The 26,808-nt window shown below is 44.2% G+C and overlaps 1 protein-coding gene across 3 annotated transcripts in view; it reads right to left on the reverse strand.

Moving 5' to 3' along the window:
* The window catches only part of sema6bb (sema domain, transmembrane domain (TM), and cytoplasmic domain, (semaphorin) 6Bb), a 122,133-nt gene that overhangs the window by 41,597 nt on the left and 53,728 nt on the right, over positions 1 to 26,808 (reverse strand). For all 3 annotated transcript variants that reach the window (XM_079267217.1, XM_079267215.1, XM_079267216.1), the window contains exons 2-10: positions 17,274 to 17,398; positions 15,738 to 15,852; positions 10,770 to 10,830; positions 10,596 to 10,658; positions 3,446 to 3,544; positions 2,522 to 2,612; positions 1,948 to 2,067; positions 1,317 to 1,405; positions 299 to 516 (exon numbers count right to left, since the gene is read on the reverse strand). In XM_079267217.1, coding sequence (XP_079123343.1) covers positions 299 to 516; positions 1,317 to 1,405; positions 1,948 to 2,067; positions 2,522 to 2,612; positions 3,446 to 3,544; positions 10,596 to 10,658; positions 10,770 to 10,830; positions 15,738 to 15,852; positions 17,274 to 17,379 — 962 coding nt within the window. In that variant the 5' untranslated portion in view covers positions 17,380 to 17,398. The remainder of the gene's footprint in view (positions 1 to 298; positions 517 to 1,316; positions 1,406 to 1,947; positions 2,068 to 2,521; positions 2,613 to 3,445; positions 3,545 to 10,595; positions 10,659 to 10,769; positions 10,831 to 15,737; positions 15,853 to 17,273; positions 17,399 to 26,808) is intronic.

The following is a 26,808-nucleotide window of genomic DNA, read 5'->3' on the forward strand; positions in this document are numbered from 1 at the left end:
ACTGAAACTTAAGCTAGTTTGCTAAAAATAACGAATAAATGGTTAAAATAGTTAGCTTACAGTTGAAACAGCTTCAGTCATGGACAAATGGTCAAATATAGCTGAACGTAACGGATTAACTGTTCGACAAAAGTAACGGGTAAACAGTTGAAAAAAAGATGGTGGTGTTCAGGGTTTTGGGAACCACTGATTCTGATTTTGAATGTCTGTCCATGTGTGCACATTTTTGAGAGCGTGAGAAATTCATGTTTGTGTGCTCTTTAGCTTGCTTACATATGTCAGCATGCGTGTGTTGTACCTGTTCGCCGGCGTGGAGAACACCCCCAGGATGATGTCCCTGCCGTGCATCCTGATGATGGGGCTGGTGGAGTGGAGCAGGTTAAAGTAGAAGTGGGAATCACCGGGAACGGAGCAGTTCAGACGGGCCTTCAGGAACGACGTCCACTGCTTCTCCAGGACGCGCTGAGACCCACCCAGGTCGCGTTTGCACACCCGCGCCACACGCGACACCACCGCCTGTGAGTGGTCAGCCACAGAGAGAAGCAGGTGTGGGCGTGGAAAATGACAAAATACTGCAACATGCTGACAGGTGCATCTTAAAGCTCACATATAACGGTCTAACAATGACTTGCTGGGGAGCAAGCTTTGGGTTTCATATTTAAAAGGTCTTTTCAACATCAGGTTGATCTCTACAAGTCATTTGCATGCTATTTGCAATACGGAAACCCTGTTTAGTCAGATGATTGTTTTACAAAAGGTAAATCGAACATAAATTATTCATAAGAATGTCATGCGCATCTTAAAATTGCTTCTTTGAACACCCTCATCCACACAACGGTGATGCTGTTTAAGTAACCATTTACTCTGCTCTCTGTAAACATGTCAAAGATGGAGACCTTGTGCAAGCACTTCTCCCCAAATGTGAATTGCTAATTCCTTAGAAAAGATCCTGATGCTGATATTTTTCATAAAGATGTATCCCCAGCTCTGGTAAGGGCAGAAAATACATCCAAAAAAAAAGGCTTTTCTCAGGTTAACAGAGACATGAATTGTTTACTCAGACTGTGATTTGTTGGATTAGATATGCAGACAAACAAATACAAGGAGCAAAGGTCAGCGTGGCGGTGGGGCATTCAAATAATAGCAACAGAGAGACATTAGAGCGGCATTTGCGTTCATGGTGTTGCATTTTAATCACACATCCCCTACAGTCCATTCAAACGATGCTGTGAATGGACAAGCGGTCGCTCCTCGGTGTAAATACTGAGAGTTCAGAGGTGAAGGAGGACGTGTTTTCATCAGAATGACTTCTATACCTTCTCCAGGTAATTGAACTCCATGGCTATCTCTCTGAAGAAGAAGTAGATGTGAGGTCCCCACTCCACAGCGCTGATGAAATAGGGCTCTACATTGTGAGAGGGAGAGAAAGAAGAAGGGGAAAATGTCTGATGAAATATAGATGGACCATGAGAAAGCATACAGCGTCTCCATTTGCAAATGCATCATTCACTCCCACGACACAGAGGTAACATGGGGGCAGTGAGAAAGAGGCACAGGCCACGCTTAATTTCATTACATGGTGAAAGGGGATTTCACACCAAACAATAAGCGCATTATGACTCCCTGATGTTTCTGAGAACTCGGTTTCACGCTTTGCATTTCGGCGCTATTACACCCGGGACCGGCTACAACCTGTGTGTCTGTGTCCTGTCTTCTTTTCCCCGTCCCCATTGCCATGGTTGGGTTTGACCGTGATGTGGATTCTTCTGTCAAGGAGCAGTCCGTTTGGCAGCTTCGTGGCCAGTGGCCCGAACACGGAGTTGTCAAGAGTGCTGCTGACTCAGCCCTCTGCTACTGACACGTGTATCGATCCGGGCGTGCTGCTAAGTGATGAGGACACACACTGAAAACACCGGCGCCTGACGCACACACACTGTCTGTAGGTACCTCTGAACCACTTGGAGTCGTGCTTGACGGTGCGCAGAGCCAGACTGTCCCCAAGGCTACGGTAGATCACCGCATCGATGGCCAGGAAGTCTGTCACTGTGGCTGTAAACAGATTTCCCTCTGACAAACACACACACACACACACAGAAACATTAGTGAGTAGGACAGCCTGCCAAAGCAACAGCAGAACCACAAACAATGAAGCTGGCGCGAAGGTTGCGTTTTTATGAAAGTCCTCCAGCATCACAAACATAACATGACTGACCAGTCAACAGAATAATTGCAGCAACATAATTGCAACTTAGCAGCCCTCCCACGCCAGAGAAACCACATTTTTACTTTGTGCTAATATCAGATAATGGCGTGATGGCTGAGCAGTAATGGCTCCCTACAGTTTCCAGCCACAGAGCACTGTTGATTATATTATAGCGGAGTGTTTAAATCTGATGGAGTAAAACCGATGAATAAAACTGAAAAACTGCTCCATTTTGTTGAGCTAGTCAATGACATTCAACAATGATACTGAGGAGGTGCAGGTGAGGAAGTAACGACAACAACAAAAGGAGGGTCTTACCTGCAAACCGAGCTACATTTGCGTGTTTGGGGTCATAGGGGCATCTCGCCATACCACTGACCGTGTCTCCGACCATCTCCAGAGTGTCTCCCTGTTACAGCACACACACATATAGACACACACACACACACACAGATGAGCGCATCAATCAGCAAACAATATGAATGCATCTCCAGCAGCATTATGAAAACAAGCCACAAAGAGAATGACAATTAGGGAGTGTTACCGTAAGTGCAAACCAATGATTCACTGGTGCCAATGAGCCAAAGCAGCAGCAACAACAAGAGTCAAATTCTCATGCATAAATAAAACACACATACAATTACACATGAATACACTGTGAAATCTCTCTTCTGCATCTGTCTCTCTCTATAACACACACACGTTTACAAACGCATACACTTAAAAGGTATCGCCAAACGCAAACAACAGCGCGGTCTAATTCTCATCCACGGCTGAAAAGGTGTCATTTCATTAAAAACCAGCTATAAATAAAACAGTAGCTGGCTAGCATCGCTAACTAGTCCCCAGAGCGGCAGGTGAAGAGACAGGTGTGTTATGCACTGTTGTAGAATGTGATTAGCGGCTGACAGATAATGGGCCAGGCACATCTCAGTGTCCCAGGTTTGAAACGTGAGCGACTGAAAAGAACACTTATCAGAAGAAGCCTTTGATAGAGGAGAGCCTCTCTCTCTCTATCGCTCTCACACAAGACACAAGGCGCTGGAACTGCCAGACAAGCGGGATAAATAAGTCCTGGGGAGGAAGTCAACGCCTCGGTAGCTGAACAAACAGCTCTAATCAAGCTGTAAGTTTTCACCTGAACAGGCGGACTGATTGTGTTTCGGAAGCGAGGCCTCTGTTTAGGAAGAAGGGATAAGGCATTTATCAGTGATGTCAGACCAATCATTATGACGTACTTACAGTATAGTTGGCACACAGCGGGTTGAAGGCGTTGGTCCCGCACACAAACAGGCCTCCTTGTCTGCTGAGCAGCACCTTCATGAAATTACGGCATTCGTCCTGCAGGAGAAGAGAGAAAGAAAGAGAGCGGGAGCTTACTATGCAGGAGGGGTGAAAGTGAATCGAATAAAGGCAAAATGATGGAGTGAAGAGAGTTTATTTTTCAGAGTGATTATCCAAAACCGCTCTGTGAAATGGAGCTGCTCGGTTGCCTGACGTGTGGAATTATCACACCATTAACGCTGTCAATCATATTGATACAGGCTGAACGTAGCCTGCAGACTTCGACTGTCTACCCTCTTCACACGCGCAGAATGCGGGACACACGCTGCTGATTGACAGACGGTAATCCAAACCAGCCTCCAACCAGCTCTTTTTTTCAAACAAGCAGCAGATTTAAGGCTAATTTCTCCACCGTGTGCATGAAGCCTGCTTAATGACTAAATACGCCGAAGTCACAGTTTCATTCTTCCTCGCTTTTTATTTGAAATGAGAAGTCGTGTAAGCACCACGTGACTTAATAGCCGTTTTAGCCCCAGAGTGCCAAAAAAGTAATAAATGTTGGTGTAGGGAAAGTGAGAAAAATGACTTTCAAGTTAAGCTGCCGCCTCGACAAAAGTATAGCCAGCGTGTTTATGGTAGAAATGATTAAAAAATGATTGAAGACGTGTAACCTCTGATGAACACTTTACACCGCTGTTAAGATCGCACAATACAGCACTGGTTCTTTTAGACTTCAGTGCTCGCTTGCAAACTAGTTTTCGCACACTCGATTGCAACATGTGTCTGCCTATATATCTGATCGAGATATACTGCAGATGCAAAGTAGGAAAAATAAATTGAAAAACAAATTTGACTTTTTTAAAAAAGGAAAAGAAAGAGAAACAAATATGTACACTTTGTTGATACGAGTTGTGAGCACTTCAATTAAATAGTATTTCTTTCCTCTCAGGTTGATTGATTTGTAGAATTGTACAGCTGTATGTATAACCAAAGAAGCGGTGGTGGTGATGGTGAGTATGTGACATGACAGTGTGTATGTGTGTGTGTGTGTGTTTGTGTGTTGGGAAGAGATCAGAGGGGAAGCAGCGATATGAGAGACGAGTGAGTGTTATTCCAGATGCTCCACCCCCAACCCTCCTACCCCTCCACCTTCTCACTTCACTCCCTGCTGGGTTCCCATTTTTCAACAGCAAAAAAAACAAACAGGAAAGGAGGAAGTGTTTCCGTGTGTGTGTGTGTGTGTGTGTGTGTGTGTGTGTGTGTGTGTGTGTGTGTCTGTCGGGGTGCAGGGGCTTTGTCAAGTGTGAGGTGTACATTTCTAATGGCGCAGCACCGTGTGACAAATTGCGGAGCGACACTGACAGTATATGTGTGTGCATGTGTTCGTGTGTGTGGTGTGTGTGTACGTGTGTGTGTGTGTGTGTGTGTGTGTGTGTGGAATCACAGCACAGCATTTGCATGTTGTTGCATTGTGTCAGCTTGGTCAGAGCTGTGATCACAAAGCCAGATGAAGCACTCTTAATAACAACCCAGTCCTCTCAGAGAGGGGAGTAAAAACACTTCGAAGAGCCAAAGCACTGGCCGTGCTTGGACACAGAAATTTAAACGTTTCATGACAGGAAAATACATTTGATCTGCAGTGGCACTTTACAGACATCCAAGGCTCTTTTTTTGTAATTCAAAGCCAGATTTAGTCAGCAGGATTAGGGTTTTACTATTGTTTCCACGCTTAAAAAAATAGAAAGGATCAAGTACTGAATCACAGAATTAAACAATTATTTTTAAATCTTGTAAGTCCTGGTTCCTCCTTCTCCTCCTCTCTGCCTCCTTCCCTCTTGCTGTTCCCTCGCTCCCTGGGCAGACTCCAGACAAAACGCCACCTGTGCTGGCTGGCAAGCCTTCCCAGGACCCAGATGACTGCAGCCCTCCTCCTCTTCCTCTTCCTCAACCTCCACCTCCCCCCCTGCTCCTCTTACTGACAGCGGCAGAAAAATGTATCTGCAGCACAGATGAATTACACAGGAGCACACGCCCCGAGTGCGAGTATGGACGTAGGTGTGAATGAAGGGAAGATTTGAAGCGAAGTGAAACCATAGGGGGAGATTGCTCACAAGTCTGTGTGCAGTGTATGTGCATGTGAGCAAGTTTGCATTCATGGATCTGCTTCTTCGTTTTTTAACTAGACGCTACGCAGGCAGCAGGTTTTAAATCAGTCTCTTGCTCTGAAGGTAGAGGTTTGCCAGGCTAGCTCTACTCTGCAGATGTGGACCGAGCTGAGTGCACGCATCACCTCTTGAGATATTTTCCATGGACACACAGAAACATAAATGCAAGTGATCACACAGACACAGCGAGAGGATCGGCAACAAGTTCTCTGTTGCTACAACACATCTGCTCAATAACAACCTGCAGCAGTCAGACACCATTAAAACTGAGGAGGCTCCACATTCTGCATCTGCTTTTTATCGATTGTCCGGAACTTAATCCCTCAGTCTGAGACGATAAACAAACGTTTTACCTCAGCCTGGGTTCAATGTTTGCCCTAATGATGCGGCTTCATCCAAAGACCTCAAACCAACACGGGGTTTTTACCTCCGGCTACAATCAGCATTCCCCTGTTTGGTCTCACCGAAATACAAAACAGGTGCATACGTCGTAAAATCGTCTGCTCATTCTCCTGTTTTAAGAGCAGCCACGGCATGTTTCATACACTCGTAAAATCTTTTAATTTATCACGATGACCTGTTTTAGTAATGATCGTACGATAGGAGCCATCTAAGGCAGTACATCGGGGGCTCGTATTTAGCAAGCTGCTCTTCTAAATCTCCAAAGTTTCCATTACATGCCTGGCTAGTCCCCTGATGTTAGCGACCAGGGAGAAGAGAGCATTGCTCTGCCAAGAGCCGCCATCAAGCCAGAACACTCCCACACACTCACTCTCACGCACACACACACATCTACTGTATACACAACACGCACTCACAAAGGTTTGGCGAAGCCCTCGTCTTCACTCATTAACAACAGGCTCGTCATTCCCAGAAAAATCCCTGACGCACAATTTTGACTGAAAACAGAGTGACTCTCCATGACGGGAAGCCGTGTATCTTTTTGTGCGCATGTAGGCGGAGGATAAATTAACGGCGGTACCAAATTAGCAGCAATGTGCTGTTCTGAGTGCTTACTCAGCATGTTAAAGCTGATCCGCATCCCTCAGCGACCCTTCTTCTCAGTTTGATGGTAATTCTGACTGAACACACCACAGGCCACAAACAAACATCAGACACCAGAGGGAGGGAGAGAGGGAGGGAAAGTGAAATAATAGAGGTATGAGGACACAATAATGAGAAGGAGAGGGTGAAGGAAGAGGAGACAGACAGGAGGAAACAGAGGAAACCAGAGTTTTTCCAGGCCAGTCAGCCATGTGGCAGCATCAGCGGTGGAGCCGACCTGCAGCAAGACCTGCAGATGGTGGGGTCGGCTGAGCTCCACTCCCTGGTGGAAACATACACACCATTCACAAACACACACACACACGCACACACACACACACACACAAGCACACACACACACGCCACTCAATCCTTGACCACAACACTTAACCCCGATCACCCCTGAACAGCTCTCTGTTTGACAACCTGCTGAGAAAAAGGTGGCTAATTGTCACAATGTGATGAATACATGTCATGATGAATCGATTGGCCCCATTGTCATCCGTACCAGTTATTTCAGTCGGTATCGGCCTTGAATTTAAATGTCCCAGGTGTGGGGCAACTTTGATAAAAAAAAAACAAAATTTAAATTAAATTATTTAAATTTAAAACTTAAATTTGCATTCATTCATGAAATCAGCACAAATAATTCATAACAGACATTGTCTTGAATCTAAAAGGCACAGAAAAAAGATACTTTATTACATATGAAGCAAAAGAAAAACAACACAACCACATGGAATGAAAGTGACTCCGCATGTGGTGTTTTCAATTGATTGACTTGGGAGCCAAATAGGCTGTGAAACTGAATCTTCTCAGTGTCCAACCCCGTAAAGGCATTTGGGTTGGACGACTGAAAAACCCCGAGCTCCTCAGAGAGCACGATCAACGCAATATTGATCAAACAATCTCGCTAAGTGCTGCTTATAACGATGCCCAACCGCTCTTTAAAAGCGCTCTATGTGGAATTGCCTTTGTTTGCATGCGAATGCCACGCTGCCATGGCCTGATGTGTTGGCACAGTGCCACGAACGTCTCACCCTCTACCCTTTTTGCTTTCTTTCGCTTTCATCAGAAGAGAAAGGGAAGAAGTGAAAGAGCGGGAGGCAATGACAGAGAACAACATGAAAAGGGCAAATACAGGAGCGATAAGGAGACAGCAGAAAGCAGAGGAACAAAGGAGAATATGACGAGAATATGCAGAGTGAGCGACAGCGTGCCCGGCTGTTGCATTCATCAACAATCGTTTGGTCAACACCAGAGAAGAAAAAAGGCGGGAAAAAAAAGAATGAGAATATTGAATTTCCAGCCTAATTAGGGAGAATACTATGTCCTTTGTGATCAACCAAGCAGAAGCATTTAATTATAAAACCAATTACGAGGTGGTGAATGCATCACATCTGACACAACCGTCCCCCAGGCTGAACGGGACATTTTCAGGAGGAGAAGAAGAAGAGGGGAAAGGGAGGGGGCCGAGAAGATGACGGCTTGACAGATGTGATTTTATTTTTTTAATTGTGTTCATGTATGTACAGGAGAGCGAAACAGAGAGAGAGAGAGAGAGAGAGAGAGAGAGCAGAAAACCCACTTGAAATCATGAATCATGGTTGGTGATTACACCTCCATGTTGAGTGTATGCGCGCATCGGAGTCAGATAGATATTGTTCTTTGGTTAAATATTCTGTTTGACCTCCAACACGATGTGCAAAACAGCAACAGGTCACCTGCAGCAATCGAATGCATTTTAATGGAAAAGCCCCGCAGTAAACACAGTAGCTACTGCGCTATTCATATCATCACATAATACTCACGCCATTTGGTTATCATAACATCCAAATATATCTCAAATTGTGTTTTTTTGAGGCTGGTAAAACTAACTTTGGTGTTTTTAAGAAACCGCTTTGTTCAATTTTTGAGGACGAGCCCAACCCGAGCTTTAAGCTTTTGTGTATTGATATTGAGGTACTTGTTTTAACATATCATGATATTTGACTTTCGCAGTATCGCCCAGTGCTTTTCAAATATAGTGAATGTACCTATCAATGGTGCCTCAATGGAATTTCCAGGTGAATGACAGGTGGCTGTGATGTACCAAGAAAACATAAACGTTTCATGAGAAAGGAAATGCGTTGACCACGATGCATCCTTGGTGAGAGACACTGAATGTAAACTCTGTTGAGACCAAAAGTCCACCGGGTTCCTTTTGATTTTGGAGGCGGTAGTTTGTTGTTGTACAGGATCACATTAAATTGCCAACGTGTACAGCTCCAAATGTTTCATCACCTGATATTTGGAATGAAAATAATTGCTTTTTCAGTCACATACTAATCGTGGCGGCTTTCAGGAATCCATATCGGTCGATCGCGTGTGCGTGTGTAAGTGTGTGGCTGAATGTGCTCGTGTGTACACCCATTCATATGCGTCTGGGCCCAGAGAGCTGACTGAGAAGACCTGGCAGTGTTCTTATCTTCCTCACATTGCCGTGTGACTCACACTCATTAGGGGCAAGAGGACCTTTCATATCTCAGTCGGCCCCACGGCTCTCCTCTGGGCCGGCCAACAAGGACCCACACACTCCCCCCCCCCCCCCCCCCTCTCCTTTATCTACCCCTCTCTTCTCTCTCACCTCTCCTCCTCCTCTTCCTCCTCCTCCTCCTCCCCTCTCCTCTCCTCCTCTCGACCGAGCTTTTTGTCACCGTCCCTCTATTCTCCATTGTGTTTCTGTCTGGCACTGTCTCACACAGATTTAATGTCAGGTGTTCTCTCACTGTGTTAAATAAGTCTTTTTTTCTTTTTTTTGCTCTGCCTGGAGGCGACAGAGCCCATGTTTCCCCCGCCAACCGTCACCACCTCACCCACGCACACACACACACACACACACACACACACACACACACACACACACACACACACACACTGAATACGGGTTGTTTACATGTGGCAGCTAGGGGATGTGTGTGTTGGAGATATAAGAGGTATTCAGGCGTGGGTTGCTGGTGGCCCCTGGGACGTTTCACCCCATCACTTCTTCGCCGCCTCAGCTTCCCAACGCCCACCTGGATTTTCTGAGAGCACCAGCCGCATTCCTACCTCATGATGGTGGAACGAGTGCTGTAGGAGTGGCTCTATTCTCCTGATTGATGTGTGCGTGTGTGTGTGTGTGAGATGAGCGGGGACAATGAGATGATACGCGGTCGGAGCCGCCCTCATCTCGAGGCTGAGCCAGCAGGCATGACAGTCAGATGACTCGCACAATGAAACGAGAGCTCCAGGCAGAAAGGGAAGATGTGCCGTAATAATGTGCGTAAGAAAGAGAGCGCTGACATGCCTTCAACATATTTCACGAAAACCAAATGTCATCGAATACATTTGACCTGGAATTATTTTGCACATTATCTTTGCTGCTGATATTTTTGACGAAACCCCAGAATTGTTTTGGGGACCTGAACGATTTAAGCTATTCTGATAAACAACTCAGAAAACGCCTCAAGGAAAAGAAAGTGAAAATGCAAATGAACAGCTAAGAAAACTTCAAATCAATGAATGGGTTTTTATACTGTCGATGGTATTTTAAAACCCTCATCCTACCGACATGTCTAACATATAAGGAATACAGACTGGGGTCCCGGGGGACCCCAAGAATAATCTGTAATAAACATTGTAAATTCTTCTGACATGAATGATGTTATTAATACCATCTGAAAAGAAACAAAACAATTATCCATCTATTCAAACTGCATGTGCTGGTTTGGGTCTCTTAACTGGGGTCCCTCCAGGACCTCAAGATATTGTTCATTCAGAACAAATCGATAGACAAAGTCTGGACACTGGCTTCCTGTAAATTAGCTTTGCCTCGTTTTAAAAAGAAAGAAAAGATGGAGAAGCAGACGCCGTCTCACCTCATGTTTGCCCTTCATCCTGCAGATCCTGATGTCATTCTTGTTTGACTCCCACGTCCTTTTCTATACATAACAAAAAAACAAAACATGCACTGCGTGTTAGCTACATCTGCATTTCTCTACGTCCGCCTCAAGGTTGTAAATGCTATGGATGTCTGTCCGGAAGGTGCTCACCTTGCTGTAGAACATCTCGTCTCCCGCGACGATGTCCAACTCCACGCGGAAAAGGTCATCCCTGGCGGGAGGAAGAAGAGAGGGATATAGAGAAAGAGTGGCGGTCAGCCGACGCAGCACCATCCAAAGCTTACGGTAAGGGTAGACGCTGCACTAAGCAAACCGTGAATGCCAGTTCCACAGCACCAAGACAGCACAGACATCATTGCTCACTCAGGATAGTGCAAACTCTGTGTATGTGTATTTCCACGATATATTAAATTAGTGTGGTTTTACACGACATAATTCCGCGGATGCGGCGATAATACATTCTTATTAGAGACTTTTATTCGTTTCCACTTGATCAGACCCTCAGGGATCAGGGAACAGCTTTACAATGTCTTCCATTTTTTCCCCAATATACATGAGAAATGAGTACCTGCTGCATAATGATGTCTCGTATTTCCCCTTTGCTTTTTGCTTCTTCTCATTAAACTCTACTTGCTGCATTACATTTTCTCCTAGGCGCCAGAATTCGGCTTATCAGTCTTATTCAAAAAGCCTGAAATTGAATTATTGGATGATTTCATCAAGTTGTTACACTGATGTTTGCACACCCCCACATGCTGCCTACACGTGGTCCTGAACATAACAACATGCATGTATTCATGATGTTCCACACACTGCAGTAACCTTGGATGTTCCTGTGAAAATGGCAGCTAAAATTGGGCTCGGCAGCTCGTAACATCTGAAGTGTGCATATATGTATGTGCATATCAAGGCCTCGGTGTCTGCTGGGCCGGGACTGAAGCACGGGCTTCATCTTAGCAAAGGGCCGAGCTCTGAACGGGCTAATCTGTAAATCTGCCATAGCCGTGTTATTGCGGCAGTATCGATCCCATCCCTCATCCTTGCTCTGCCTCCCAGTGCTGCATGTTGTCTTGGTTTCTCTTTTTTCTTTCATCGAGGCCGGGGTTATATCGCGTGTTATCATGCTCATGTGTTTGCATCTGCTTTTCTAAGATCTGTGAGAATGCGCGCATGATGAGAGCACAGGTCGGCCAAGTGCCACCAGGTTATACTCCGATCCTGAATAATCCATCCTCACTTCCTGCTGGTGTTTTAGAAGATCCCCACTCTGACTCAACCTTGCAGAAAAGCACGGAGGGCTAAGTGGCGAAGAAGTGGAAAATCACCAAACACTCGCTCGGTGCGTCCCTGCTTCAAAGGTCAGAGTTTAAGCATTCTCCAAACAGTGGAGTGGGCCAGGGTGTGAGGCATAATCTCATCCCGGCTGTTTCAGCATCATGAATATAGCAACAGGCCTCCGAGTCAGAGTGCCTCTGATAGTGCAGAGGAGGGGGAATTATTTATGCTGCTGCTTCTCTTTCCCTCTGCATCTCTTGCCTTCCAGGTTGTTTGAATGATGCAAAGCCTGTGGCCTGTATGTTTTGGTTTGTTTATGTGTGTGTTAGTGGATTTAATGTGTACGGCATGTGGTAGAAGGTTGGGGTAAGGACAAACATGTGAACTGTGTAAAATGTCATGTTTCTTTATGTTGCTGGGTGTGCATGCAGCCGTGAATAGCCTCGATTCATTAGGTCATAACTCCCAAAGGCGCCTCGACTCACAAAATCCAGCCCTTGAACCTACAAATCAAAAGTCTCCTGTTTCTTTCTCTTTGACTGGCCGTGTGTGTGTGATTGTGTATGCGTGTGTAGGATGTGCGCCTGCCTGAGCTGTCATTTCATTAATGCCTCCGACCCTTTTTCTGACCTGGCTAATACAAAGTCAACACAGAATCTGAAGAGAAACTGTCAACATTTCCTAAAATTTAAGACTTGACCAGCTCATGAACTTTCTCATTTTGACCGTCCAAACAACAGCAGACTCAAGGCCAAGACATCTTAAGCCTCTATTCATTGTTGGTCTTCCTACTCTTCTTACTAGCAGCCGTATTGGGGTTTAGTCTGAGCAGCGTTGAGCAGCGTTGAGCCTTTCTGAGTCTGCAAAAAGTGTGCAGGAAAAGCGGCTCCACTGGATGAAAATGAAATGGAAAGGTTTTGAGCTGACCAACCTAGTTACCCTGACACTTCTTATGGCTGAGGGAGAGCAGAATGTGGAATGCTAGTGTGTGAGTTTGCATGTATTTGGGTGCCTGTAAATGTGTGCCTGAGAGAGTATCCACGTCCAAGTTCAATATAATATACGATATTCTGACAAGTAAAAATGTCAGTTCACTCAAAACTAAAATAGTGCGAGTAGAAAAATCTAAGAGCAGCGTTTTGGTCAAAGACCTTTTTCAGGCATTAAACTCACCCATCGTCTGCAACAACCACTTAAAAAAGATATCATAGGCGACTACATGTTATTAATTGATTCAATTCCACTTTTCTAAGTAGTAAGTATTTCAAAATTCAAAAAAATATCTCGAAATTCCTGCACATTTGGGTTCAGAAAATCCACCTTTTGAAAGTCGACCTGTGACTTCTGATGCCTACCGGCTCTGTTCCTCACACCGATCTATCATAGGCCAAGTGCCTAAAAGGTAAGTCACGAAAATAATAGCTAGATTTATTGACAGTGAAAGTAACCATTGGTTGCAGTCCGAGTTCAATTTCAGAACTTTAATTAATACAGCAGCTTTACAAAGTTGAAGTTTAAAATGCACAAACTTGTTGAACGGCAACTTCCAAACTGTATCTTTTGAAGATCAGACCAGAGTGGGTGTCTCTCCCACATACTTGTCCTCGTCTGCATGTTAAACAGCGCGGCAGCTTGCCAGTGTTCACCACTAGTGAGCATCTCCCCGTCCCTCTGAGGTCAGTGTCTAATAAACGGAGCAACAACTAACCTGGCAGTAAGTCAACACGCTTTCCTTTCCACCTAATGCAAACATACACGCATCGAGCCAGATGGTGAAACCCTCTTACGCTTCATCACGAATGGAACAGTTAATCAAGAGTTGGCTTCGTCCCTTTGGTCATCTTGTCAATAGATAAACACTCTCCAATTGGTTTATATTTGTGTGGATTAGCCCTTTTGGATGCGTCTGAAGACCACAGGATCCACAGCTGCTCATCTGGGCAGCGATGAAATGGGGCTTAACACAGCAAGGCGCTTTACTCCACCAGCCCACCAGCCAAATACACAGTTTACTTTCATTTAGCAAGGATGGGAAGAGGACAGGGAGAGGTAGCTGCTCTCAGCAGGTGCTTGGGGGCAGGGATTTAGCAGCGCTTGCAGTCTGAGGAGCAGCTATGCTAATGAGACAGGATTTGGGGATGAGCGAGGCGTCTTATCAGGCCATGCACTCCGTAGGAGCTGTCATACCTGGCGCCTCACAGGTACTTATTTATATGTAACACATTTTAAAACTCTTCCTCCCTGGTGGGTTGTCTCTGGCTCACAGAAGCATTTGAACAGGGATCTGTGTCTTTCTGGGAAGATAACTTTCTGTCAGGAAGCTGCAAAACACTATTAGTAGAAGAAATATATAAATATACTCTGGTAAACACTCTTTCTGTGAATCTCTCATGCTGCCGAGAACCTCCCTCGTCTTTCTCGTCTTTCCGCTTGTCAGTCTAGCATTTCATTGTTATCCGGTTGGCTCAGACATTCATATCAGTTTCCCTCTGCTCTTCAGTCAAACTTTTCTGCAGCTGTAAATTGAAATTAGCGTCTCTCAGACTGCTTCATGGCTCTGGTTATATTTTAAAGCAGACCTGCAGACTGCAGTATCGTTGTCTCTGTGCAGTTTTACTATCAGGCTGTGTGTGCATGTGTGTGCTTATAGACCCTCTCGGTGCAGACAAAATGGCTGGAGCCTTGTTACATAGTTTGATATATTTACTACCAGCTCTCAGCAGTGCACTGGGTCATTTCCTGGGCCACAGTGGCGTCTCTTGTCCAAACCTTTTCAGTCTTCTTCAGACTCCACTACAGCAAATAACCAGCACCTTATGTGGAAAATGACACTTTTGTTTGGACAACACGGCCAGTAAATCTTGAGGTGTATGTTTTTTGTGAGTTCAGTCTGTTTCAGGTCGGCTCCTGAAAGGGGCCGGGGAGGACAGGCATTAAGAACAACTATATAGAAATAGCCAATCTTTTTACTGATGATCTCATTTACTCATGGTATCTGTGTGCATAAGGAGGATCAGAGATCTGCGTTTTCATCCCAAGCTCATCCTCTTGGGCAAGATTCTGAACCCCAAATTGTCCCAGAAGGCCGTGCCATCAGTGTGTAAATGCGAATAAAGGAATTTTTTGATTAGATCCTGATGGGCAGGTGGCACCTTGCATGGCAGCCTCTGCCATCAGCGTATGAATGTGTGTGTGAAATAGTGAATATTGACAGTACTGTAAAGTGCTTTGAGTGGTTGAGAGACTACACCACAACTAGACTATACAAAGTCCATTAACCATCAATCATTGATGTGGGTCATATAGAGACCGATTGACAACTGTTTAAAAGTTCCTCATACTTTAAATAATGCAAGGTTTGTTAAGGCCGTGTCCCAATACAACGGCAAAACAGCAAAAAGAGAAATCAATAATTTTCAATGAAATCTCCTCAAAGACTGGAAACAGTCCATAGCTATCCCCAGCAGTACTAAGCCGCAGCTGAATGCTAATATCATTTGTCAACCTGTTTACAGTTAGAATGTTGAAACACTGACCAAAGTGTTGGAACTGGCACAGTTATTACATTCAACAAGGAGCAAATACCTCCAGAATACTGATCCTAAAATAAGGTCCAATGAGCGGCAAATGTTGCTTGGCAACAAATGCAGTGATAACAGACAGTCCAACAGATATTCAAGCTGAAAATTGCCCCGACGGAGCTATAATTGTACTAGTGTGATGCAGGCAATAAAAGGCACATCACGGGTCCCTGATTGCTTAAAGTGTATTCTTCCTGTAGATAAAGCCATAAATGAACTGCTACTGCTAGAAGTTTAACAGTATGTCTTGTGTGTGTTGTACCTGGCTCCGATGTAGAGCGTCCGATTGACTTGCAGGATCCTCTGGATGTGCAGAGGCTCTTGTCTCAGCCATGTTCGATGGGGTCGGCCCAGGAACACCGGGTGTCTTCTCACCACTGTCGGTGAATGAGAGACAGAGACACATTATGGCTCGTTCCCAAACTGACATCCATCTTTGACAAAAGCGATGACACAATTGGTTTTCTGTTCAGTTTGTTTTGACAGTTCTGCAGCAGTAACAGGTATCCAGGGTGACAAAGACTTGCGTTTGCAACAGCACCATATCTACTACATACAAAGACATACAAAGACACGGAGCAGAGCGCAGACTGAGATACAAGAAACAAACAATCTTCTGAAAATGATGGATGTCTGAACCATGCCTCATATGTCACCGTGATATTCATGAGTTTTCTTTTGCAGACTGATTGGAACTCACTTTTGATACATTTTTCATTTGCTTCTGCTTTTTGTTGACAAGTTCGCAAAGACATGTTCTGCCAAGAGATTCAGATAACTCAAAAGGAGAGACACGAAGAGACAGGTGACCTTTTTCAAAAACATCAAAAAAGGGTAAAACTAAATGTTCAAAGTGTTTCGGAGGATGAGGAAGGGAGACCTTCAGGGAGAGAAATCAAACATCAAAGGGGTTGGGCATTTTCAACATGTGTTCTCGCAGATGTGCAAAAAACACAGAGAAAAATAAAAGAAAATGGAGAGAGAAGCAGAAATCACACTTACATACAAATCAGATGGATTACCACTTGGACCTTGACTGAGGTGAATAGGGGCACTTTTAGTCAGATATCCTCTCATCTTCCCTCTGCTCTTTCATCATTACCTCTTTAAATCCCACCCTAGTCCATTCATCTCTTTCCTCCTCTTATTCACCTCAAATTTGTCGTGCTTCTGCTTTATTTCCATACTGTAACGTCTATTCTGACCATCGAGAGAAGCCTGTATTTTCTGCTAAAGCTTGGAACTGCTGCAAACCTGCTGAGACAAACACAGCCGCTCCAGTGTAGCGCTCAGCAGCCCGACAAGCGCTAAACTCTTCTGTATGGTATATTGATACGTCGAGAAAGGTTCTGGACTCAGCTGGGAAACCATCAATCAATAATATTGAACTGCAATCAATCAAGGTCGGGTCTGAGCTGGAGACTGCCGAGCTGATACGGAGACTCAAAGTCTGAGTGTGTTAGAAGCCGCGCCTCTCGAGAGTCTGAGTGTGTGTGTGTGTGTGTGTGTGTGTGGGAAAGTCACGAACGCTGAAGCCCCTTCCTACACTCTGGTCTAATTCCTGTGTGCGACCCCACACCTCCTGCTCGAGATACCAGTCAACACCATTCGTGTGAGAGCTTTTCTGACCTCCACAGCCCACACGGTGACCTTAAGCCTCCTCCATGCCCCCCCCCCCCCTATTCAACACCCTGCCTGTTAGGGTACGATCCCACACCTCACACATCACGACCTGGGAGGGAGGCACGGCAGGGGAGTAGGCGGCTGGAGGGCGAGAAAAGTCGGGAGGTCAGTATACCTTCAGTGGGGATGAAGTTGAGGGGCCCCGGTTCCTCTGGGAACGCCGAGCTCGCCGTTCGGAGCAGCCAACACAGCAGGAAGAAGGGAGGGGCCACGGTCGCCATAGCAACACCGCGGCGGAGTCTGTGGGAATTAAGAAAAAGACAAAAAAAAGGAGAAAAGGGAGTGAGTTGTTGCTAAATGAGGCAGAGGAGTGAGACAAATCAGCATACAGAGAGACAGAGGGACATTCACTCACAGAATGTCTAACTGACTGACTGACTGACTGACTGACTGACTGACTGACTGACTGGTTTTCTCGACTGAAGCTCTGTCTTTATATTCCCACAGCATCTCTGTCTCTACGCCGTGATGTGAGGGAAGAGAAATAGCTGCTCGGAGCAAGGGATTAAATCATCCGCTGAGGGAGAAGTGTCCAGTCAGCTCTGAATGCAGCCAGATCACTGTGGCACAACACGACCACATCAAGCATCGCACCACCTATGACACATCTGAGAGGAATGTGTCATATGTCATTTTATGTGGCCCGCGAATCCGCCAGCAAAAAAAAAAAGAAGAAAAGTTAAAAAAAATAATAACAGAAATGTGCTTAAATATATATTTACATTTCTATAACTGCATGTACACTATTTTTACACTTGAATGAACAACAATCAAATGCAGAGTCAATTAACAATATGTTAGGAGTAGTTACATTTACAACCGGCCCTTTGCGGGCGACCATGACGCTGATGTGGCCCGGAGTGAAAATGAGTTTGAGAGCCCTGATCTAGACAATGTATTGAGCACTCTTCCTCGGAGTAAAGCTCCTTCATCGACTGCAGCCACAAACCTCAGCAGGCATGACTGGCGGGCCGCTACTCTGCGTGTTGTTACTTCAATTTGGCTGCTGTTGCATGTGTGCGGTTGGAATTCAATGTGCATCCAACAGGCACGATTATTGAAGTTGTTATTATCTTGAGCTCTGACTCATCTGTAATTATCTAACAATGTTGCCCTCTCCATACCAGCCTGGCATGGAACTGTGTTTTCCTAGAAATTTCACAAACACATAATTTACAAAAAAGCCCACAACTCGATTTTCATCTTGTTGTCATCTTAACACTGAATGCAACGCGGGGCAATTTGTTTTGGAAATCAAGCGGAGAGGTATTCCATCCCCACTGCTGCAAACACAAAACATTTATTTCAGTCATGCACAATTGCAACATCTCAAATTTGAATACTCCAGGTTGGATTTCTTTACGCAAAACTCCACAGCAACTTACTGTGGTCACAGATGCACAATGTGCAAAAGGATGCAAAAACAAACACGAGCACATACAGCATCCCCTATGCACCCTTCCTGTCTGTGTCAGGCTTTGTCTCTGTTCGACTCTTTTCATGTCTTTTCAGTTCAGTTCAAGTCCACTGAACTGTATTGTGGCTTTAAGAGCATCACTGGCAAAGATTACAAGAGGTTTGTTGCATTTTGTTATAACAATACAACATGAATTATGATTAAACCTTGTACGCTGGAAGTACGCTGTTGAGTAAAATATCACTGTATGCTATAGCAACACTGCAGTATGTAACTTTTTGTAAGCAGTGGCCACTGTTAACACATTATGGGACAATAATAAATGCTAAAACATAAGCTAGTATAACATTAGCACAAGTAGAAAAGAGTCATTAAGTCAGGGAACTGCCTGTAACGTCAGTTATACACAAACACTGGGGGTTTACCAGCCTTTTGTCAGTAAAATATGTCAATAACATAAATAAGGAATGGGTTTATCTTAATCTGAAATAAAAATTAAATCGGATCTGTGTCTGTCCGTGGCGGGCTGGTCGCTGCCGGAGGCGCTGCTGGAGTCTGACCTCACACAATGCATCATTTAGTCTACTGTTGTATTAGTTCCTCACAGTAACTTCAAGTGAAGTACAGAATAAAGTTCAGCAGAAATAATAAAAACAGAACAACAAATGCTGGCATACTGTACTCTGTGTAGTAACATGGAAACAGTTTCCCTCTTTGAGTAGTTTTCAGTCTCTCTCTCTATCGCTCTCTCTCTCTCTCTCTCTCTCTCTCTCTCCATCTCTCTCCCCCCCGAAGGATACAAACAGCCATTGTGCAGCCCATCTCTTTAATGGAGTCCCAGACATAACCTTATCAGGACACATCATCTTCATGGGACATTTCTCACATTCCCATCTTTGATGACATCAGAAGTAAAGTGGGTGGTATGCTAATTACTCAAAACCCACAAGCAAAATTACAGGAGGTGAAGGGGAAAGTCACCAAGAGAAGAAAGGAGGTCATAGGGGAAAGAGAGCGAGAGAGAAGTGAGAAACGATGAGAAGTCAGTCAGTCACTATATCCAATCACAGATTCTATTGTTTCTGCTATTAATAATGTATGAATAAATGTCAGGCGGTACGCATTCGATTAGTATAATTAGACACCCTGGGCTATACAATTTCATGGGACAGCAGAATAAGTAGATATACAAGTATAAGTGGCATACTGCAAGTCACATATACATTGCCCCATTTGGAGGAGACACGAAACCAAAATATTCAACCCCAGGGTGCTATTGCACTACGTTTTTTTGAAATTGAAATGGCAGTAGTGTGTAGGATTTAAGAAACGTCAAAAACGATTGTTTCCAGTGTTGTGACAAACATATTCAGGGACTGAGCTGGATTTCCGGCGGCATCCCAACGGTCTTATTTGGGCGCCACGTCAATACGGATGACAAGTGACGACGGTGGAGAGAAAAATGCAAACAATCGCAGGTCAAGTGAAACATCCGTCTGAGCACTTATATCCCATCCACTCCCATTATTTTTGCATCACCATTAATGGGACAGAACTCCTGAACTCATCACCATGCTCCATTCGCTTCAACAGGATTTACACAGACTTGTTAATTTGTCTGTTTCCACAGCCCCAGATCAATTTGATGATGGGTGTTTCGGCGGGTAATTTCCTAAACAAAGTCATTAAGAGATCATTTAGCTGCCGAAAAGGTGGTGGTGGTGGTGGTGGGGGTGGCGGTTTAGGTGTGGGCGCGGAGGGTGCTATGTCTCCCTGGACCCCATTAAAGGCATCTCATAATGACCATCACTGTGGCCAACTCAGATAACACAGATCACCAGCCAATCAATCAAAGATGTCCGGTGTCGTCGGCAAAGCCCTAATGAGGACTGATACAGCTCTGATACAGTCGGGTCAGACGAAAGAACAGAGGCTTACAAGAGAAGAGGAAACGGTTTGAGGCCGACGAAGAGATGCGAGGAATGCCTGTGATGTGGAATTGGTTGCTGGTTGTACAGAGACAGTGACCCTCTGCTGCCGGGGTTTGGATACTTGCATGCTAATAGAGCTGCTCGTCGTTAAATAAAGGTGCTAATATGCTCTGAAATGCTTTTTCGCTTTCACCTCTCCTCAGTCTTTCTACCTTCTTCCCTTTCACCATCACGTTACGCCGTGGTTTCTCCCTTCTGCTCTCCCTTAGCCCCATTCTCTTAATGGGGACACTGTGGTGGTTGGGGTATTTATGATTAAAATATTTAACAGAGAGGCTGTCAAGTATTATACAGAGGTATCAGTACTGGTAACACAGTACTCAAGCAATAGTCTGATATAATCCCTTTTCACACTGGCCGCCTCGCTTCTAAAAGCCTGCACAGAGGAAGAATTAATTCAAACATGGTCTATTTCCACTCAAATCCTTTTATCGTTATTTTACGAGGTAATTTAATTTTTTTTGCTCACCGAAAATGTATAAATATATCCTGTAAATATAATTTCCATGTGTTATTCAATCTGCACGAATCATCAGGGGTGTTTGTGTATTCACACCCAGCGTTCCAGTGCACACGCAGAAAACACCATGTAATCAATATTTTTATATTAGCAATGAATCACGTGATTATTTGTATGCTGTACGGGACAGTCTAAATAATGAATAACGTTTTCTTCACCATGCAGTTTTCCCCCCTTTTTTTTTAAGCTGCACGGTCCACAACTTGGCTGTACGGGTTCACTCTCACCTCTCTCATCAACCACATGTCCAGCAGCAGAAGGCCACTGTTTTCAGTGAAAGAGCTCAGAGGAATACCAAACAAATAGGCAAATGCACAAACAGCGAGCAGACAATTAGCAATTAGCTGGTAAACGTAGTGGAGCATGAAGCAGATAAAGAGTCAGTTGATGTTGGACAATGTTGAACATTTGACGTACATTCACCAGATGTCCAAAAACACAAGTCTAAATAGAAGCTAATATTGCTTTTTGTCTGCTAGATGTGTAAGTACACAACAGCTTTCCGTATAAAGCTTTTGATGCCGTCCCAACGTCCCAATCAATCGATGCAAGTTTATATTTTGAAGTGCAGTTAGAAGACAAAGATTTAATCCGAGACATTCTTAAAAAGAGCTGCATGTCCCTTGAAAAATTCTCGAACACATTTTTTCTTCTTGTGAAATAACAGGAGTAGAGGCTATATAGAAGCAGTAGAAGATGACGTACTAGTGCCAGAACCTCGTCTTGATTCAATTCATTTCACAGTTTCCAATAAAGCTCTGTAAAAAGAGATAAAACTGGAGGGGAGCCAAAAACAACCCAAAGGGTTTCAAGCTCTAATAACCTCTGTTATTGTAAAGGAGATACACTGAGCCTATCAAAAGACTTTGAGCTTGATCCTTAAAACACTTAATAACTTTTTAAGAGGAATTAATGTTCAAATAAATACTCCTTTGCCGCAGGCACAAGGGCTGAGCTGCACTTTGCTCTGCTCTTATTGTTCCACATCACTGAGATGACCTTCAGAGATCAGTACTTGAGACTGTGCGGATACATGGGGAAATGTATCAAGTAAGCGGGGGAGGATTTTATGATTGTTCCATTTTCTTCATGCAGACTTAAAGACACCCCGTAGTTTTCCTGGAGACTGGCCTAATTGTCAAAAAAGAGACGAGAGGAGAGGCTGCTTTATGAAGTGTGTAGAAGCAATGACAGGTGATAGCCTGTACTGCTGGGACCTCCTTCAGTCAGCAACGTAAGACGCTGTATGTGGCAGGGATGTGAGGAGGATAGTGAATGGAGATTATGAAAGAACGCTGTGAGGAAGGCTTTAAGGCAAAGATGGAAATCAACACAGCGGATATAAAAAAAAAGAGTGGGGAGAGTGGGGAGGTGACATGGCAGGACAAAAAAGAAAGAAAGATACACTACAGGGAGTGATGAGGAGAAACAGAGGCGAAAGAGAGAGGGGGAGTCACATCGGATATAAAGAGAGTAAAGCCAAAGAATGTCTGGAATGAGACAGAAAGAAAAAGAAACAGGAAAAGCAAGAGCACAGAGCCAATATACTTGCAATGCCAGATTTATATCCATACTAAGCCAAGAGTAGACTAGTGGGAAGGACTTATCTAAAGGGATGACATTTGTCTGTATCTCTGTGTTGGGTGTAGGAAAAGGGAGTTCCTCAGGGTTCAATACTCGGACCATTGCTGTTCAGCCTGTACATGTGGCCTCTAGGCCACATAAAAAAGGCATGCTATCAATTGTGCAGATGACACATTGTTGTACAGTACCCATGCTTGTCTTAAAATACTTAAAGATCTGGATGTCCTGCAACTCCCTGCAGCTCGACAAAGGTATGACTTTAAAATAACTGTTATTGGTGCTGATCCTCTGTGGCAGGAAACATCTTCTCAGTAGCTTCTTTCTCCCTGGAGGTACAAGACCACAAAGGTCATAAATCTGGCTGTTATTGTTGATTATGCCCTATGTCTCAGAGCAACATCACCAATAAAACATGTCTTTTTATCATCTTAAAAACATAAGGCTTCTCAATAAATACAGAAATATTTCCATGAGATCATTTTGTGTTGGTTCAACACTATCACCGTGCAAGAATATCCAGAATATTGGACAATTCTGCAAAACGAAAATGAAAGAAATCTGGTGATGTGGAGATAGAAAGATGTGAGTTTACCAGACCTCTGTAGCCCGCTCTTCATCTCTGCTTGAGGCTTTAGCTGCTGCAAGCACACCCAAGTTTCCGAAATAAACATTGCCTCGCATCGTGGTTAATAGGTATGCCATTTTGACAAGGAAGAAGTGTGTGGGGTAAAAAACAAAAACAATTTAATTTAATCAAAATGACGCTGCAAGGGTCGTAAGTATTTAATCACATCACTCCTGTCACTTGTCAGATCTCTGCGTTGGCATTCAAATCTTTTCAGAACTGATTACAACATTGGCCTTCTTCAGTACTGCTCTGACTTTCTTAGTCCATATGCACACCTGTCAGACCTCCCATGTTATCTGGCGCAGGCCCTCTGGTTGTTTCAAAAGTAAAATCTAAAATTTGACAAAGTAGCTTTTGTTTTTTTACGGTCCAAGCTGCTGGGATACTTTGCCAGATTGCTTTACGTGTGCTCCAAATTTAACACCGTTAAAAAGCAGACTGAAAACATTTGTTTTCCCCTCTGTATTTGATTAGTTTAGCTGTGTTTGCATTTTAAACAGCATCTGATAGATCGCTTTGTTTGTGCATTGTATTGCCCTAGAGTGAAATGTTTTATATGAATAAAGATTTCTTTGTTTTGTTTCCTTGAAAACCACCTTAAATCTGCTCTGCTGACCCCAGACTGTTAACCTCCTCCCTGACTCCCTGAGATGAATGCAGATATACATAAGCACATGCACTATATACTCTACACACACACAACAAAACAACAACAGACACATACACATCTCTTCTGGGCATTACGCCTTCACTTAAGCCAAACCACTGTCTTCTCTCTCTATCTCTCAGGCCTAATGTAAAAGCGATGCAGGAATTCCCTCCGCTAGTGCAAAATGCACACATGATTTCCTCTCTTTGCTTGGGACTTGTATGACCCAGGGTCTGTTTACTTGATATTTGCATCGCCATGAAATCCTGGAGCCTCAAGAATGGCGCACATATTAAGAGAGAGAGAGAGGGAGAGAAAGAGAAAAGGTCGAGAGAGGGAGAGAGAAAAGAGGGGGAGTGCACGGCAAATGGAAAATATGTGACCTTTATGCACAGAACACTGGTTTTCCCATGCACTGAGAGACACCATGGATTTATGTAGTGGGAAATATGTGCAGCATGTGCAGGAGGACAAAAACGTTTCTGGAACACCCCTCTTTTATCCAAAGCAGACCATGAGAACACGTCCTCCTGACTCTGCTACCTGACAGTGAGGCCAGGTACAGTATATCTTCTTTACACAGCACCATGTGTCCAATGGATATATCACTTCAGGGGATTTAAAGGTTGGTGCTGGAATAAGATAATCTCTGACTCTTTCTCTCTGCAGCGGATGTGCTCCCATTAATGAGCGAGAGGTATCCCGACGACAGAGCGCTGAATGACGGAGCAGTAATGTAAGACCTGTAATAGCTGATTGTTGATGAATGGATATCTTTGAGTATCACTGGCACTCTCCCTGGAGTTGTGTCACTGTCATTAACCTTCACAGTCCTCCAAATTACAGCGGCTGAGACACCAGGAGACAGAGGAACAGTAGTCGCAATCTAGAGTAGAGCAAAGATTGTGCATCGTCTGCAGGTTAATTATAGGTCTGTGTTTCCGGAGGAAGATTCTCCAAGAAGGAGCGCTGAGATGAATCTTTTTTTTCCTCTGTACCACACATATCATTTATTTCTCTACGCTCCACGCCACTTCTCCTCGCTTCTTTTATCTTTTAAGCTTCAATATGCTTCACGAGACGAGGAGAAACCTCATCTCACATCACAGCAGTGGAGATAGGCCTGACCTTTGGCTTCCCTCCATTTTACAACCATCATTAGCAGGGCAGGGATCAGGGGCCAAAGCCATAAATCACACTCAAACCATCCATGTAGGAGGGAGCCAGCGCCACTGCAGTAAAAAAATGAAACGAAAACACACTCTGAGACTGACGGGAGACCAAAAGCAAATCCATCCATCACTGGCTGGAGGCTCCATAAAGCCAGCAGAAGAAAACACACAAGGCGATAATCTCTAGCATGGTTATAAATAATACAGAAACCTTGCTAATGGCAATAAGACATTCGGCAGCATGACAGAATCCCTCATGATGTGATTATTGGGTTAAAATTCCCCCAAGGACATGTACTCAGGAGTAACTCAATAGGGCAATATGTTCCCTTCCAGAGACTGTTTGCCATTTTAGCTTGTGAATCAGGAGGAGAGGTGGATTTATTGTAATGGCAACAAGTGAGTGTCTGTTGGGAGTGAGGTCGGGCGGCAGGCAAAAATAGCACATTTGGGGGGAAAAAACGAAAAACACTGCAGACTTTACTTCCCATCTTTGCACAAGGGCACTGCTACTCATAGCTTAATGTACGTTTCTGGTAATAGAAGGTATCAAGAAAAACAGGAGGAGAATGCAAATGAGCTGCTGATTATGAGTCATTTTGAATGAGTAAATAACTGCAACAAATGGTTCAACTGCAAAGAGATTTTCACTCTTCTTCATGTGAAAAAAAGCATTGAAAATAATGAGCCGTAATGAGAAAACAACGTGCTTAGACCAGAGTGAGTCATTACTAACAATATAGTGATGTAACAATACCTCAACCTGCATGGCCATTAAATACAACGCAACAGCCAAGAGACAGCCAGCCAAGCCTCGGAGAAAGACTGGAAACAGCTGGCTCTGTGTCAAAGGTGACAAAAAAAAAATCAATTGTATGTCTCGTTTGTTTAATCGCTACAAAACCCGGGACGTGAAAACAGCACATTGTGGTTTTTACGAGGAGTGATGTGCCGGACTGTTTCTTGGCCGGGAGCAGTTACTTCCTGGAGACTTGTCGTGACCATGCGGTTGCCAGGCAACCAGCAGAGACTTCAGGATGCCACTTTGCCCGGCCAAGATAATAGTTTGCGAGGTGACCCCTCCTACGAGAAACAAAGTGTCAATTTGTCAGATTTAGTGGCGCTTGGAGGATGATTTAATGCTTTTTTTCTTGGTCTTTTTTCATGGTGAAGTTAAGTTTATGTTAGGCTAAGCTAACTGGCTGCTGCATGTAGCTTCACACCTTATTCAACATACAGGTATGACAGTGGTGTAGATATTCTCATGTAACTCTCAGGAAGAAGGTGCTTAATAACCGTGTTTCCCAAAATGCAGAATCAATCTTCTGAGTGTCAGCATATCTCAATTGATGACAAGTTGCCTGAAAAAGTGATCTGGTCCATTGAACACAACACAGAGCTGTTGAACAAAGCATAAAAGTCAGACAGATACGTTTAAAGGGCACCATGAAATTGTCTCAGTGATTCCGTAACAGCAGACGGAGTTATCAGGCGAGGAGGAGAGAGAAGAAGGAACATGGAGGTCTGTAGATTTCAGGCTTCACAGCAGCATCTCTGTGTGCTAATGGTGTTTACCATTGCTTCCTTTACCTTATTTCCCTGCACAGTGCATGAAACTCTGCCAAATGAAGCCGCCGCTTGGTGTCAAGATCAACATATTCAATAGTTGATGGCGAAATAATTTACTGT

Source organism: Melanostigma gelatinosum (assembly GCF_949748355.1).
Source record: "Melanostigma gelatinosum genome assembly, chromosome: 4".
Taxonomy (NCBI): domain Eukaryota; kingdom Metazoa; phylum Chordata; class Actinopteri; order Perciformes; family Zoarcidae; genus Melanostigma; species Melanostigma gelatinosum.